Source organism: Pseudorasbora parva, chromosome 9 (assembly GCF_024679245.1).
Source record: "Pseudorasbora parva isolate DD20220531a chromosome 9, ASM2467924v1, whole genome shotgun sequence".
Classification (NCBI taxonomy): domain Eukaryota; kingdom Metazoa; phylum Chordata; class Actinopteri; order Cypriniformes; family Gobionidae; genus Pseudorasbora; species Pseudorasbora parva.
This window is the reverse complement of record NC_090180.1, coordinates 46,677,251-46,691,894: the sequence shown is the minus strand read 5'-3', so window position 1 is coordinate 46,691,894 and position 14,644 is coordinate 46,677,251. Positions and strand designations below refer to the sequence as shown.

Sequence of the window (14,644 nt, the reverse complement as noted above, 5' to 3'; positions counted from 1 at the left end):
GAGCGTGGCGTTTCTGTTGCGTGTCATCTGCGGGGCGGCTGCGTGGCGTTTTCTCTTTCTTTGCACACCAGAAGCGTGTCTGACGCGGCGCTTCTGTTGGTATTGATGTACAGGAGGCCCTATACTTCATGTTAAATATATATTGCCTATTGGTACCGCAAAGAAAACGTCGGCAGTAGCCTATTGACCATACAGATATATGGTATTGACGGCAAAATAGGCTACAGAATACTGTACAGAATAAAACTGTTTTGTCCCCCCCATATCGAGGTTTGTATCGTACCGTGGGTCAAAAATCGTGATACGAACCGAATCGTGGGTTTGGTGTATCGTTACAGCCCTAATATATATATATATATATATATATATATAAAATTATCCAGTATCCATTTTAAAAACTTTTGGTTTGAATAATGCAAGTACGTTCAACCTAGCAATCGATATCGGTAAAATCCACTATCGGTCGACCTCTACCTAAAATGCCTGTTTGGTAATAGCAAACCAAACTCATGCTCAAATTTCAGATGTGAATCTTGGTTGGTTCTAGATGGCAGATGTCACCCTGGTTTGTAACCAAACTGTGTGTGAATGTAACCATGTTTAACATTATTCACTGCTGGTGAAGATTGATCTTGTCCTCTCAGATTTTACATTATGAGAAACAGATGCTGACAAAAGCAGAAATATCAGAACAAACGGGCGCTCGTCGCGCGGTCGAGAGGTCCGTGTCACTCTGACTGCTTAATGGCACATCAACAGCCTGTTGACCTGAAAAAATGAGCATCATAAAAGAAGACAGACGCTGGCAGAGAGTGAACAGCACAGCTCCGGATAATTTTATCACTGGCCTAGTTCTCCTCTCACTTCCCAGTGAGACGAATGACCCAGCTCATCCTGCTCTCTCTCTCTCTCTCTCTCTCTCTCTCTCTCTCTCTCTCTCTCTCTCTCTCTCTCTCTCTCTCTCGTGAGGTGGGTCTAGGATTACAGTAACTCAAAATATCTGTGAGAAGCAAAGCAGAAGCTGCATGCAAATGAGTCATGTTTGCCCATGCAAAACTAGGGTGTTCTAGGCAGTTGCCAGGGCGTTGCTATGCAGCTACTAAAGTGTTGAAAGTTGTTGCTAAGGAGTGGTTGCTAAGTGTGGTTTTGCTAAGGAGTGGTTTCAATGCATTGCCACGGCTGCTAGAATGTTGGGATGTTGCCAGGGTGTTGCTATGTTGATAAAGTGTTGTAAGGTGGTTGTTAGAATGTTGATATGTGGTTGCTAAGGAGTGACTTCAATGCATTGCCACGCTACCTGGATGTTGGGTTGTTACCAGGGTATTGGTATGCAGCTGCTGAAGTGTTTTGAGTGGTTGTTAGGATGTGGATATATATAGTTGCTAAGGAGTGGTTTCAATGTATTGGCAGGCTGCTATAACATTGTGTGGATGCTAGTGTGTTACTATGCAGCTGCTGAAGTGTTACAAGTGGTTGTTAGGATGTTGATATGTGGTTGCTAAGGAGTGGTTTCAATGCATTGCCAGGCAGCTAGAATGGGTGGTTGCCAGGGCTTTGCTATGCAGCTTCTAAAGTCTTGCAAGTAGTTGTTAGGATGTTGTTATGTGGTTGCTAAGGAGTGGTTTCAATGCATTGACAGGCTACAAGAATGTTGGGTGGTTGCCAAGGTGTTGCTATGCAGCTGCTAAAGTGCTGCAAGTGGTTGTTAGGATGTTTCTATGTAGTTGCTAAGGAGTGGCTTCAATACATTGCAGGCTGCTAGAATTTCAGGATTACTTTAGTGTAAGTCTGTGTGCTTTTTTTAGGTGTTTATGCACATATTACATGCAAAAGAGTTGATGTCACACCTGAGGAGCTGCGATACTGAGAGCTGCGGAGCTTAACTCCATCTTGTCCTGTGATTTCTCTCTGGCCATACGTGCAGCTTCCTTCACCTCCTTAAAACGCTCGGCAAACTGCAGCAAAAACACACAATGCAGTATTACAGAAGGGGTGATGCAAGTGCTTGCAAGCATGTATGTGTGAAACTACATTGTTGTATTTTAATCTCATCTCAAGTGTTTACACTCATTTACTTGCACAGAGTGTGTTTCAGGCCTATCGAGGGACAATGCATCATCTGTAAACAGGCCATTAAAGCAGACATTACTGTCCTGACGTCCACACCTGGTGCAGCTGATTCTCCGTGGCGAATCCGAGGCCGTAGACCGTGTTTGCTCTACTGTCGGCCCACTGACCGAACTTCTGAGACGTCTTGGTGAACGTCATGTTGGGGCTGATCATGCTGTTGATGATCGCCTGCCGGGAGAGAGGATGTCAATTACACAGAAACACTGATAGGACAGACAGTTCTGCATGAGCACACATTTAATGGGTTACTTCAGCGATTTAGCATTAAAGGGTTACTTCTGTGATTCGGAATGAACTCGGTCATTAATGTAGTAGAAATGTGAAATTATTTTTGAATTTGGTGCCTTCTAGACTGAAAAAGACAGAACATTTATTTTGGTCTCATGGGGATGAAAGACTACAATTCCCAGAATGCTTCGCTGTCCTACGAGGCCACTCCCAAAGCCACCGCTAATGGATCACTGAATCCCTTGCCCACCGCGTTCATTTTCATAAAATCAGTTCAGTTAGAGAACAGGCACTACAATCAAAAACTGAACATGTCTGTTCAATATAATGTGAGTGAACTGAGCGAGTGTCACGGCAGAAACGCAGCAGGAGTCAGATAACATTCATCAGGAGAGCTGAGGTAAGCACAGGCGCGGTCAGTGTGTGTTCAGTGTGTGTTCAGTCTGGAGCGTTTTCACTTCATGCCTTTGGAAGCTTAACTTTATAGGAATTAATTTAAGAAGTTGAAACCATTAAGCTCCATTTACATGAATGCCAGCAGCTGCCCGAACCGAGCGCTGTGAGTGTGATCCCACCCCCCCATGGATGGGTTAAAAACATGTGGAAATAGCTCATCTACTGGCTGTAGTCTTTAGCCTCTGGCCCAAAAAATGCTCAGATGGCACCAAATGACGATATTTGCATCATTGGAGGATTTTTTTCATCGGAGGCTAATGTTCAAAACAAGTTAAAAACATTTAAAAATATTAAATTCGGTAACTTTTACACAATACATGCAATGATTGTTTTATTGATCACTATTTTATTGATTTTATTTTGTGTGGAAATCAGTATTTGGGACAGTATTTGAACAGTGAGTGTGTATAAACAAATGCACTAGAGTATTTCCAGAAGTTAAACACTTTACATGTCATTTTTAATGTATTATAAGGATTAAAATGTCCCATGATTATTTTAAAACAAGAAGAAACAGACAGAGCTGTCCAAACATAGACATTATCATAGTCTACTTCAACCAACAGATACACAATGTGAGACATGTCAATGTCCATTACTGTAGACTTCTAATTCACAACACTTACAGACTTTATGACCAAGCCTATGCTCGCAAAGGCTGCTTTTATTTTGATCATACAGTCATTTTATTCTTAAATGACAATGATTTGACTAGATGTCTATTAAACCTTTGACAAGTCTAGTCACAGCGAACATTCAGATCTGCATTCTGACCCATTAAATGAAATGCATATTAAATGCATCTTAACTAAAGTGTATCTTTCATCATATTGCGGTTTCATTGATGAGTTTGTTCACCATGGTAAAGGTGTTGTAGGTCCTCTGCTTTGTGTCGTAACACACAGTCTCTCATGGCTTATTGTTTTATTCTCTCTCGTTCTCTAATGACCCCTGTTCCTCCTGACAGGAGTCATGTGACTGCAGATTACCATTGCAATAACAATGGCTGAACTGGACCTGTGACGGTGAGGTCATCCTCAATCCAAATGTGGGTCAGTTTAAGGTGTTGGATGAAGTTGAGACACGCCAGTAATCCACACACAACTGAGATTTAGGGGCTTTGGTGAGCAAACAATCATGAGTTTAATATGACTGCTGATGTCACTGTAATAGAGAGATCAAACGGTCAGAGAGGTGACGTTAAAAACAAACGTTATATACAAATAATATTTAGGCAAACAAATGCCTTTAATATTTTTGGGGCTCTTTTCATTTTCAGGCTCATTGAGAAGGCCAGTGTTCCTGCCTCTGATATAAACATCACGGCCATAAACCAAGATGCATCCATGGAGGAATATTAAAGGAAGAAAACAATTACAGGCCCTTGTTGTCTAGGCATTCATTCGCTCAGTAGTCTCCTTACATCCATGCACTACTACTAACTATAATACTTGTATTCATTTATATCTATTTCTAATAAATGCTGTTGTTTTGGATAAGTTTTCTTGAACAGCATGTAAAAGCAAAACTAACAGTTATTGGTCAATCAGATGGTCTCTTCCTGTCTAAGTGGGCGGGGCTTAGCCAGAACAAGCTGCAAACTGACTCTGATGCTGCGTCCCAATTCGCCTGCTTATACTACGTCCTGTTTTTGTGAAGAAAAAGTGCATACTTTTGAGTGTGTAGCAGAAGATTAGGCAATCTTTGTGACATACTACTTCATCATATTTAACGGACTCTGTCGCTTAGTTACGTGTATCCTGTCACCGTTTAAAGCCGCCCTGTCAATCATCACACAATTTAAATTATCCACATTCAGTTCAATCTCCTACCGTATCGGAGAGAAATGTAGTCACACATTGATCTGCCATTTGTGTGTCTTTAATGCAGAGACTCTCCTCGTGTGTTTGCAGTTTAAATATAATGATGCATTTAAAAGTTAACGGCCAAATGTGTCATTACAAAAGTTCACAATGCTGCTGCAAATTAAATATAATGTGGACAACACTGAATAAATATATTTTTGTCAGATTAAATATTGATAATTGATCACTCAAACCCCTTTATCTAAACTTCTCTACTTAACCGTCGGACTCGCACATCCGCCATGTTTGTAGTTTTTTTAATGCTTTTTATCCGCGTTTGTAGTTCTAATCGAATCCTCGTCCAACTCGCAATGGGTTGTGGGTAACTAATATCAGCCGTTAGGGTGCGCATCGATCCGCACTTCGAATTCTGACCGGAAATAGTAAACCATCCGGGTATCTTTGGGATACTCTTTTCAACATACTATGATTTGGGACATACTAATTCTATTTTCGAGTACTATTTAGGATGGATAGTATGCGAATTGGGACGCAGGGAGAGACTATTGTGTCTCATCTCACACCACTCAAGGTCATCTGTAAACGGCTGTCTTTCCTCTTCAGCCCACGACACTTCGATCAACATGTCCGACTGAGCAGGCTAGACCGCTCTGATCCGCTCCATCAGCAAGTATTGATTATCCCGACCGGATGCGAGTCATGTAGCTCTGCACTGATGCAGGGAGTTTTTCTTCATTACCGAGCTCTCCTCGTTCACTCAGATATCAGGTGTTGAGCTCTTAACCTTCACTTCTGTGTAAATCCTCTCGTGGGAAGTATTTCATTCCGGCCCTAATCACATCGACTCAATAATCACCATCAGAAAGGTTGTAGCCGACTGAGATGTTTATTAGGTTACACCACCACATTTTCGGATGGATTTCCTGGCATGTTGCATCATTGCACTGATGATCGAGAGGCAGACTGGGAGCATTACTGTTAAACCTACGGTGCATTTACAAGGGGGCAGCTAGTGTACAGTATCATAAGCATAGTATACACAACTTTCCAAATGCATTGAATATGTGTAATCTTAAAAGCACATTTAAAAAAAAAAACGTATTGCACATAATATACTACTAATGAAATAAAAGGCCACTTAAGTGCACTTAAAATGAGAAAACTGAAAAAATGATCATGGCTATCAAAATCCAGTGTTCTGTATTTTGCATACGTGAGTTTTTGTTGTAGATGACTATAAAAAAAAAAAAAATGTGTACTGTGCTAATTAATTGAGACTTCTTACAGCTCTTACAGGTTGTTGGCCTTGTTTGTTTCGTTGCTTCTATTGCTCTCCCCTTTTTTGTAAGTCGCTTTGGATAAAAGCGTCTGCTAAATGATTAAATGTAAATGTAAAAATGAGGACACAGTCAAATTAAAAGTGTTACTTTTAAAAGGGTCATGAACTGAGAAATTATTTTTTTCTTGAGCTTTTGACACATTAGAGATCATCATACTACAGTGCATCCGGAAAGTATTCAGTGCTTCACTTTTTCACATTTTGTTATTTTATAGCCTTATTCCAAAAATAATTCAATTAATTGTTTTTCTAAAAAATGTATAATCAATACCTATAATGACATCATGAAAGAAGTTTGTTTGAAATATTTGCAAACTTATTTAAATTATTATTAAATAAGTTTGCAATATAAACAATATATATATCACATTTGCCATAAGCCTTTGCCCAATGCTTTGTTAAAGCACATTTGGCACCGATCACAGTCTTTTTGAGTTTGATGCTTTAAGCTACACACCTCTTTTTGGGAAGTTTCTCCCATTCTTCTTTACAGGACCTCTCAAGGTCTGTCGGCCATTTTCAGATCTCTCCAGAGATGTTCAGTCGGGTTCAAGTCTGGGCTCTGGCTGGGCCACTCAAGGACATTCACAGAGGTGTCCCATAGTCATTCTGTTATCCTGGCTGTGCGTTAGGGTCGTTGTTCTGTTGGAAGATTAACCTTCACCCCAGTCTAAGGTCCAGAGCGCTCTGGAGCAGGTTTTCATCAAGGATGTCTCTGTACATTGCTGCATTCATCTTTTCCTCGACCCTGACTAGTCTCCCAGTTCCTGCTGCTGAAAAACACCCCCACATCATGATGCTGCCACCACCATGCTTCACTGTAGGGATGGTATTGGCCAGGTGATGAGCGGTGCCTGGTTTCCTGGGGCGGCAGTGGCTCAGTGGTTCATGTAGGTTGTCTACAAACCGGAAGGTTGGTGGTTCGATCCCCGGTTCCACCTGACCAAGTGTCGAGGTGTCCATGAGCAAGACACCGAACCCCAAACTGCTCCCGACGAGCTGGATGGCGCCTTGCATGGCAGACACCGCTGTCGGTGTATGAATGGGTGAATGTGAGGCAAAAATGTAAAGCGCTTTGGATGGCCATAGGGTCTGTTGAAAGCGCTATATAAATGCAGTCCATTTACCATTCCTCCAGACAAGATGTTTACCATTAAGGCCAAAGAGTTCAATCTTTGTTTCATCAGACCTGAGAATTTTTTTTCTGATAGGGATGTTTACCGATGACCGGTTGACCGATGGTTGACCGATCAAAGTTGTCGGTAAAAAAAAAAAAAGTGATCTCTAAATTAGTCTATTATAGACAGTGGACTAAACGCTACTGCAGTTAGCCGTCTCATTCCAAAATCTTTTTGTGTGAAGTGAACAAATCCTTCACACTCAATTTTTCATAACTCGCCTGTTTGTACTTAATAAACAATAAAACAATAAAAACATTTGGCGCAAGGTCACAGCGTTTGGGTTTGCGCGCTCACAAGGTTTGCAAAAAGTAAACCGGCTAAAACACTCGAGGTTAGAGCCAGAGCTGACGATAGTATGAAGTCTCATTCTGCATAAGATGGGCTTACATTTGGAAATATATTACATCTACATTTCAGTGGAAACGCATAAGGTGTTGATCATCATCTTTCTTTATTATTGTTAGCACTACCTCGAACTAAAGCGGCGTCTCTTCAGAGCTGTCATTTTCTTAAATGTTTCAAATGAGCTTCTAACGCCAGACAAATGCCTTTATTTTCAACGCGATCACCTCGTACCAAAACCATTTTGTCCTCCGATTACAAACAAGCTCCTCGGTGCCGCATTTGCGGGACTCATGTTTCGCGCTGTGGGGGATTTTAAAAAAGTGACGTGAGTGGAAGGGAGGCGGCAGTGCTAGGACATGTATGAGTGTATGTGTATGAGTGTGTGTGAGTGTGAGTGTGAGTGTGAGTGTGAGAGAGAGAGAGAGAGAGAGAGGCGGTTATTTCAAATAGCGCAGCATATTTTAAACTAATCGGTTAACCGGTTTCAACCGGCTAATGTGGCTCGGTGGTCGGTCAAGAAAATGTTTAGTTTTCGCCATCCCTAGTTTCTGAGAGTCCTTCAGGTGCCGTCTGGCCGCTCCATCACACAGGCCTGATTGGTGCAGAGCTGCAGAGATGGTTGTTCTTCTGGAAGGTTCTTCTCTCTCCACAGAGAAACGCTGGAGCTCTGTCAGAGTAACCATCAGTTCTTGGCCTCCTCCCTGATTAAGGCTCTTCTCCCCCGATCGCTCTAGGAAGAGTCCTGGTGGTCCAAACTTCTTCCATTTAAGGATGATGGAGGCCGCTGCGCTCATTGGGACCTTCAACGCAGCAGAAATATTTCTGTAGCCTTCCCCAGATCTGTGCCTCGATACAATCCTGTCTCTAAGTCTACAGACAATCCCTTGGACTTCATGGCTTGGTTTGTGCTCTGATGTGCACTGCTAACTGTGGGACCTTATATAGACAGGTGTGTGCCTTTCCAAATCATGTCCAATCAAGTGGAAACAGGAGCACCTGAGATCAATCTTTTTTGTATTTCTTTAATAAATTTGCAAAGATTTCAAACAAACTTCTTTCACGTTGTCATTATGGAGTATTGTTTATAGTATTTTGAGGAAAACAATGATTCTAATGCATTTTGGAATAAGGCTGAAACATAACAAAATGTGTAAAAGGCGAAGCGCTGTGAATACTTTCCGGATACACTGTATAAGAATATCCTGTTTCAGAACTGAAAACTTTCTTGTTAGTCCAAAAACAGCTTTTATTGCGTTTACACTGAAGTCTCACAGACACGCCTGTTCAAACAAAGCATTAAAATCAGAGGCTAAAATCAGGTAGAGAATTTTCCTTTCTGATTTTAGGAAAATGCCTTTTTTAAATTATGACTATTTCTGATGTAAAAATCATACTGACATAAGTGCACAACAGGAAACATAAAACAATGCAGTTCATGACCCCCTTAAATTATTATGTTTTAATAATCTTTTGTCATGCTTTACAATTATTTAGATTTTCTAACATACTAAAGCACAGTTAAAGTACTTCATTATACTTTTAAACAGTAATTACACATAAAATGAATGCATTTTAAATGGACAAAACTTCAATTGAAAACTGTGTCATGTATTTAAAGTTGCAATGTCATTGAAATATATATTTTTTTTATTATTATAATAATTATTATTATTAACAATATAAGTAATTATGAATTTACATAAAAAGATTAGTAAAGTGGGTAAAAACAACACTTAAGTTCAACTATTATAGATTTAAACTAAAATACATTTTCATTAAATTGTAAATAACTTGCAATTAAATACGCACTTAATTATATTTGTAATTAAAAAGCATGCTAAAATGCAGTTTTTCAAAAGGGCCATGATGACGACGCAAAATGTGCAATATGAATCCAGAGCACACCAATGCAATACCGTGCAATTCAATTAATTTGAGCTTCCATTTTCAGTGTGAAAAATAAAAATTAGTGACATTAACCACAATCTTCTTCTTGACTCATTAATTAATTAGAGTGTCAAGGGTCTAGATGTCATAAAAGGTATAAAAGACATTAATATTCTGCAATATTATTGATTCAACCAGACCGACACTATCGGAAGAGGACAAAATTGGAATTGACTTGCACTGAATAATGACACTCTTGTCTTCTGTCGAGCTGAGCCGAATCCACATTGAACTAAACTGAGCTAAATTGAGCTCTAGCAATGCCAAGGTCATGGGTTTGATTCCCAGGGAACGCATGATCTGATCTCGAATGCAATGGATATATAAAAGCTTTGACAAACGCATAAATGTAAAAATGTAATGCTGCCTAGCCTACTGTATATCTAGAGTGTGAATATAGTATGACGTCACGTTGTATGGCATATGGCAAGGCGTTTGACTTTTTTATTCATTCCCATGATATTAATTTGATATCAAGAATTCATTTTCAACTAGTAAAAACTCTAATTCTTGATATTGGTAATTGTATTTTTTCTAGTTAAATGTAACCATAGGCTGACATTCAAATTCAGTTGTTTAACAAGAATTGATTTTTTTTTTTACTAGGTGAAATTCCAATTTCACACATTTTATTGGTAAAAATCATCCTTTTTAATATCAAAAATTACATGGTTCCTAGTAAAAATATAAATTCCACAGGTTTCACTTTTGAATAAATGTTAAGCATTATAAAATCACTAGGTTTAAAAATACATTTAGTCAAGGTGGAGTATGAAGTACTCACAAAGGCTTAAAAAACATTCAAATAATAAGCTTTCAAGATGGCAGGCACGTCCCATGAGTGTAACCGTGATATAGATGATAGTCCAAAATCTCTACAGGTTGACAAATTTCTACCGGTATATAACCCACCCCTAACATCCAGGTATTCAATGAACAGAGAATACTGTAGAAGTGCTGCCAACATACCACTAATCTGCAAATTGAGTGCTTTATTTACACAGGAGACTTTCTTGTGAGGTGTTGCATAATCTGTATCCAACATGTCTTATATACTGCATTTCTCAGAGGGTTATAGAGCGCTGCACGGATGATTTTTGAAGGCCAAACCCAGGAAACAAGTTTGCATTGCACTTTTGGTTCCTTAAGTCAATGGTTTTTTAATAGGTTTTTGTTTAAATGCTTGACATAAAGTCTGAGGTGAACACAAACTCAACATGTTTTTTTTTCTATGACACAAAATACATCAGTAATACATCATTTTTCTAAAGCTTTTACTTCACTAACAAATGTCTAAATGAAGAGGTTTAAATGGGTTAACTCATCTACTCACAGCCTCATTGTGTTTATAATCAAACTACTCTAAAAAAAAAAAACCCTGGAAAACAGCTTTTTAAAAAAACACTTTTAAAAATAATTAAACAACAATAGTGTGTGTGGAAGAGGTAAGTGTGAAATATATTAAATAATAAATAATGTGTTTTCATGTAATTTTACAAAATAAATAGATACATTTATTTATTAAATTAATATTTAATTAAATTAATTAATTAATTCAGAATAAACTGGTACATTTAAATTGTTGTTTTATTGAATTCTTTATTTATTTAATTATTTTATTTTGAGTAATTTGGTCCTCCATATTATTCCCAAGTGATAGTGTTCATTGGGGGCGAGACTCAGTATTGTTGATCACAGAGCTTATGAGAAGAAATCTCACCACAGATTCCATCAAACAGACTGAGAGAAGCCATTGGCTCACCTTGGTCCCGCCCACACTGATGATGCGGTAGGCGTGTCTGTTGGCATCATAAAAGAAGGAGACGGTGACCGCATGCTTGCTGGCCGGGATCCAGTTGCGTTTGGTGGCAGGATCGATCTGGAACACATGAGCTCGTGTGCTGTAGATCGGCTGTTCCCTACGACACATACAAGAGTACAATGAGTGAGAGTGTGTCTGTGTGTGTGTGATGGGTAGGTTTAGGGGCAAGGGCAATGTGTGTGTGTGTGTGTGTGTGTGTGTGTGTGTGTGTGTGTGTGTGTGTGTGTGTGTGTGTGTGTGTGTGTGTGTGTGTTGGGTAGGTTTAGGGGCAGGGGCAGTGTAGGGGAATAGAATGTACAGTTTGTACGGTATAAAAACCATTACGCCTATGGAGAGTCCCCACAAAGATAGTGAACCAGACGTGTGTTTTTGTGTGTGTGTGTGTGTGTGTGTGTGTCAATATGACTGAATTCTGCTGAGGCTCTTAGACTGATGTTCACAGATAAATATTGCCAGAAAGTAAACTGAAAGATTTTGAAATTTTGCAAAAGGTAAAAGAAAGAAATATGACATGAAATTAGGAAATATTTCAGATTCTGCAATATTAGGCTACTATAACTTATAATTATTGTTATCAATCTAAATTGTATTATCATCAATGTTATAATGTATATTATATATTCTTTCCAGTCTTTTAAATCTTTATTTAATCTATCGGTCTATCTAATATCTAAATAGTATCTATCCATCCATTTATCTATCTATCATAAAATTTATTATTAATTAGTTTTATAATAACATGCAAATACACAGTTAATACACATACATACACATGTAATATACATATTAATAAATATTACTACAACACACTACACAACACAACACTACTACAACACACACACACATATATATATACATATATATATATATATATAGTATAATATACTGTATATAATAATGCTCACATTCCTGTAAAGATTAAAAGGATCACTTTTTAATTCTTCATCTCATAGAAAAATATACAGATTAAATCATGGCAGGTTGTTCTTCTGACCACTATCCTTTAGTTAATGGATCTACTGTAAATATATATAAGGTAACAAACAGGTCTGCAATTATAAAACTGCTCTGATCATGTCGAGTATTTCTACCATTAACAGAACAATTGAACTCTGACTTCGGTTAGCTGTTGCAGTGCTAATAAGGGTCCCAGAGCATGTCGTTTGTGTATAAGGAAATTCAATACAGTTAGAGCTAATTCAGTGCTGTAATGGAGAAATGATAATAACAAGAGTGGAGCGATCAGAGACATCTCATGTCATGGGCTGAAACCGTACATAACACCTCGTGACTGACTGACGGATCTCTCTGTGAAGTGAATACGGCAGCTGAAGTGCTACGGCCAAACTGCATGTGATGGACATCCATGAGCTTTTACACCCTGACCGGTTCATTTCTAACCTTTGCTCATTGTTATAGTAGCACAAAGAAATCAATTAAGCCTATACAGACCAATAAAACAAAGAAAAATGAAACAATAATCTTGTACCTGCCTGGCTTTACCCAATGTTCAGATTTCTGTTCTGGAAATGTATGCAAATTGTGTACGCACGCCTATTTATTAGACAAAGACTAATTTGCACATATAAACATCACATTTCAGAAAACCTGCGATATGAAACAATCTTTAATTTAGTTGTTCATGAACCTACAGCTCTCCTTCTGTCAGTATTCAAAGTATTTTGTCATGCATTATTAGATGAAGCACACATATTTCAGTATTATTCATTATTTAAGCGTGGGACCATGATAGGTTGACACCTGTCACACTCACTCTGTGCAAAGTCCATTTGTGAAATTTCCTCACTACTAAATATTAAACGCTCAACATTTAGTGGGATTATAACAAAGTGGAAGCGATTGGGAACAACAGCAACTCTGCCACGAAGTGGTAGGCCATGTAAAATCACAGACCGGGGTCAGCGCATGCTGAGGGTCACAGTGCACAGAAGTCACCAACTTTCTGCAGAGTCAACAGCTCCAGACCTGCAAAACTTTCTGTGGCCTTCAGATGAGCTCAAGAACAGCGTAGAGAGCTTCATGGAATGGGTTTCCATGGCCGAGAAGCTCATCCAAGCCTTACATCACCAAGTGCAGTGCAAAGCGTGGGATGCAGTGGAGTAAAGCAGCCGCCACTGGACTCTAGAGCAGTGAGACATGTTCTCTGAGTGACCAATCACGCTTCTCTGTCTGACAATCCCATGGATGAGTCTGGGTTTGGCGGTTTCAAAGATATATAAAAAATGCACTAAATTGCATAATTTACATGCAATATTTAATATATGTCAGATTAATTTGTGCACAGATCATGATGTGCATCAAAAAGTTGAAATCCAGAAGAGGATCTGGAAGGGTTGCATTTCAGAAATGTAAAATGCAATAACCTTAATGCAATGCATCACGAGCAGGTAGAGCGGAAGGACGGGTCTCGCTGAAAGATGATCCGCTTCCCATTATGCCCTTTACAGAAATTAACACGGATATGACACCATTACCATCCGCATTTTCTATCAGACACATTATGGGATGTTGCATCTGTGGCTCGTAAATCTAATATTTCATGGCATTAGAAGCATTTGAAAATTCACTTCTGCCCATTGACTAATATAGAGAATATTAACAGTGGCATAAATAATGTCCAGAAAAGCAGCATTTGAGGTCTTGTGTGACTTAGAGACCACAGTAAAAGATGAAATATTAGTAATATGAGGAAAGCTTTCATTATTCTGCTTTCAGCATGCCATTCAAAACGCCATCGTGAGTCATGTGTCTCAGACTGAGATTTAAACCACTAGCTGCTGCCAGTCTTTCAAAGACCTTTGCACGTCACCAATCCTTTGAATGAAAGAAATGATACAATAATAGTTTGGTATCACCTAGGCTGATTAATTGGCTGATGTTTGGCTATTTTGAGATTAGCATTATTGTTCACACATCAAAATCTACCAGCAGTCTTGGCAATAGAACTTGCACGTTTTCTCTTCCCAAATATTTTTTAAGGGAATTTTCAGTAATTATGTTGTAAAATAAAGGCATAATTTGCTATTAAATTGCCCCTATTCTGCTATTTTAAAGGGTCCTACTGTTGTTTTGGAGTCTCCTACAATAGGTTAACAAGAATCCATGGTGTAAAAAAAAACCTTTTCTCATTATATACAGTAAATCAGCACCAGCTCTTTTCTAAAACAGTTTGTTAAATGATTGAGTCTCTCTTAAAGGTGCACTATGCAACTTTCCATCCACTAGAGGTCGCCTATTCAAAACAAATGCGTAGTTTGATGAACCAAAGTTTGAGCGCAGCATCTTGGGACATGTGGCCTTCACCTCACAGCCGGTGGAAAATTAGCCTGGTTTTACCAGACTCTCGTAC

At 38.9% G+C, this 14,644-nt stretch overlaps 1 protein-coding gene across 1 annotated transcript in view; it reads right to left on the bottom strand.

Moving 5' to 3' along the window:
• The window catches only part of LOC137089302 (homer protein homolog 3), a 40,997-nt gene that overhangs the window by 18,039 nt on the left and 8,314 nt on the right, over positions 1 to 14,644 (bottom strand). The window contains exons 3-5 of the mRNA XM_067452851.1: positions 11,215 to 11,371; positions 2,167 to 2,298; positions 1,848 to 1,955 (exon numbers count right to left, since the gene is read on the bottom strand). Of these exons, the coding sequence (XP_067308952.1) occupies positions 1,848 to 1,955; positions 2,167 to 2,298; positions 11,215 to 11,371 (397 nt within the window). The remainder of the gene's footprint in view (positions 1 to 1,847; positions 1,956 to 2,166; positions 2,299 to 11,214; positions 11,372 to 14,644) is intronic.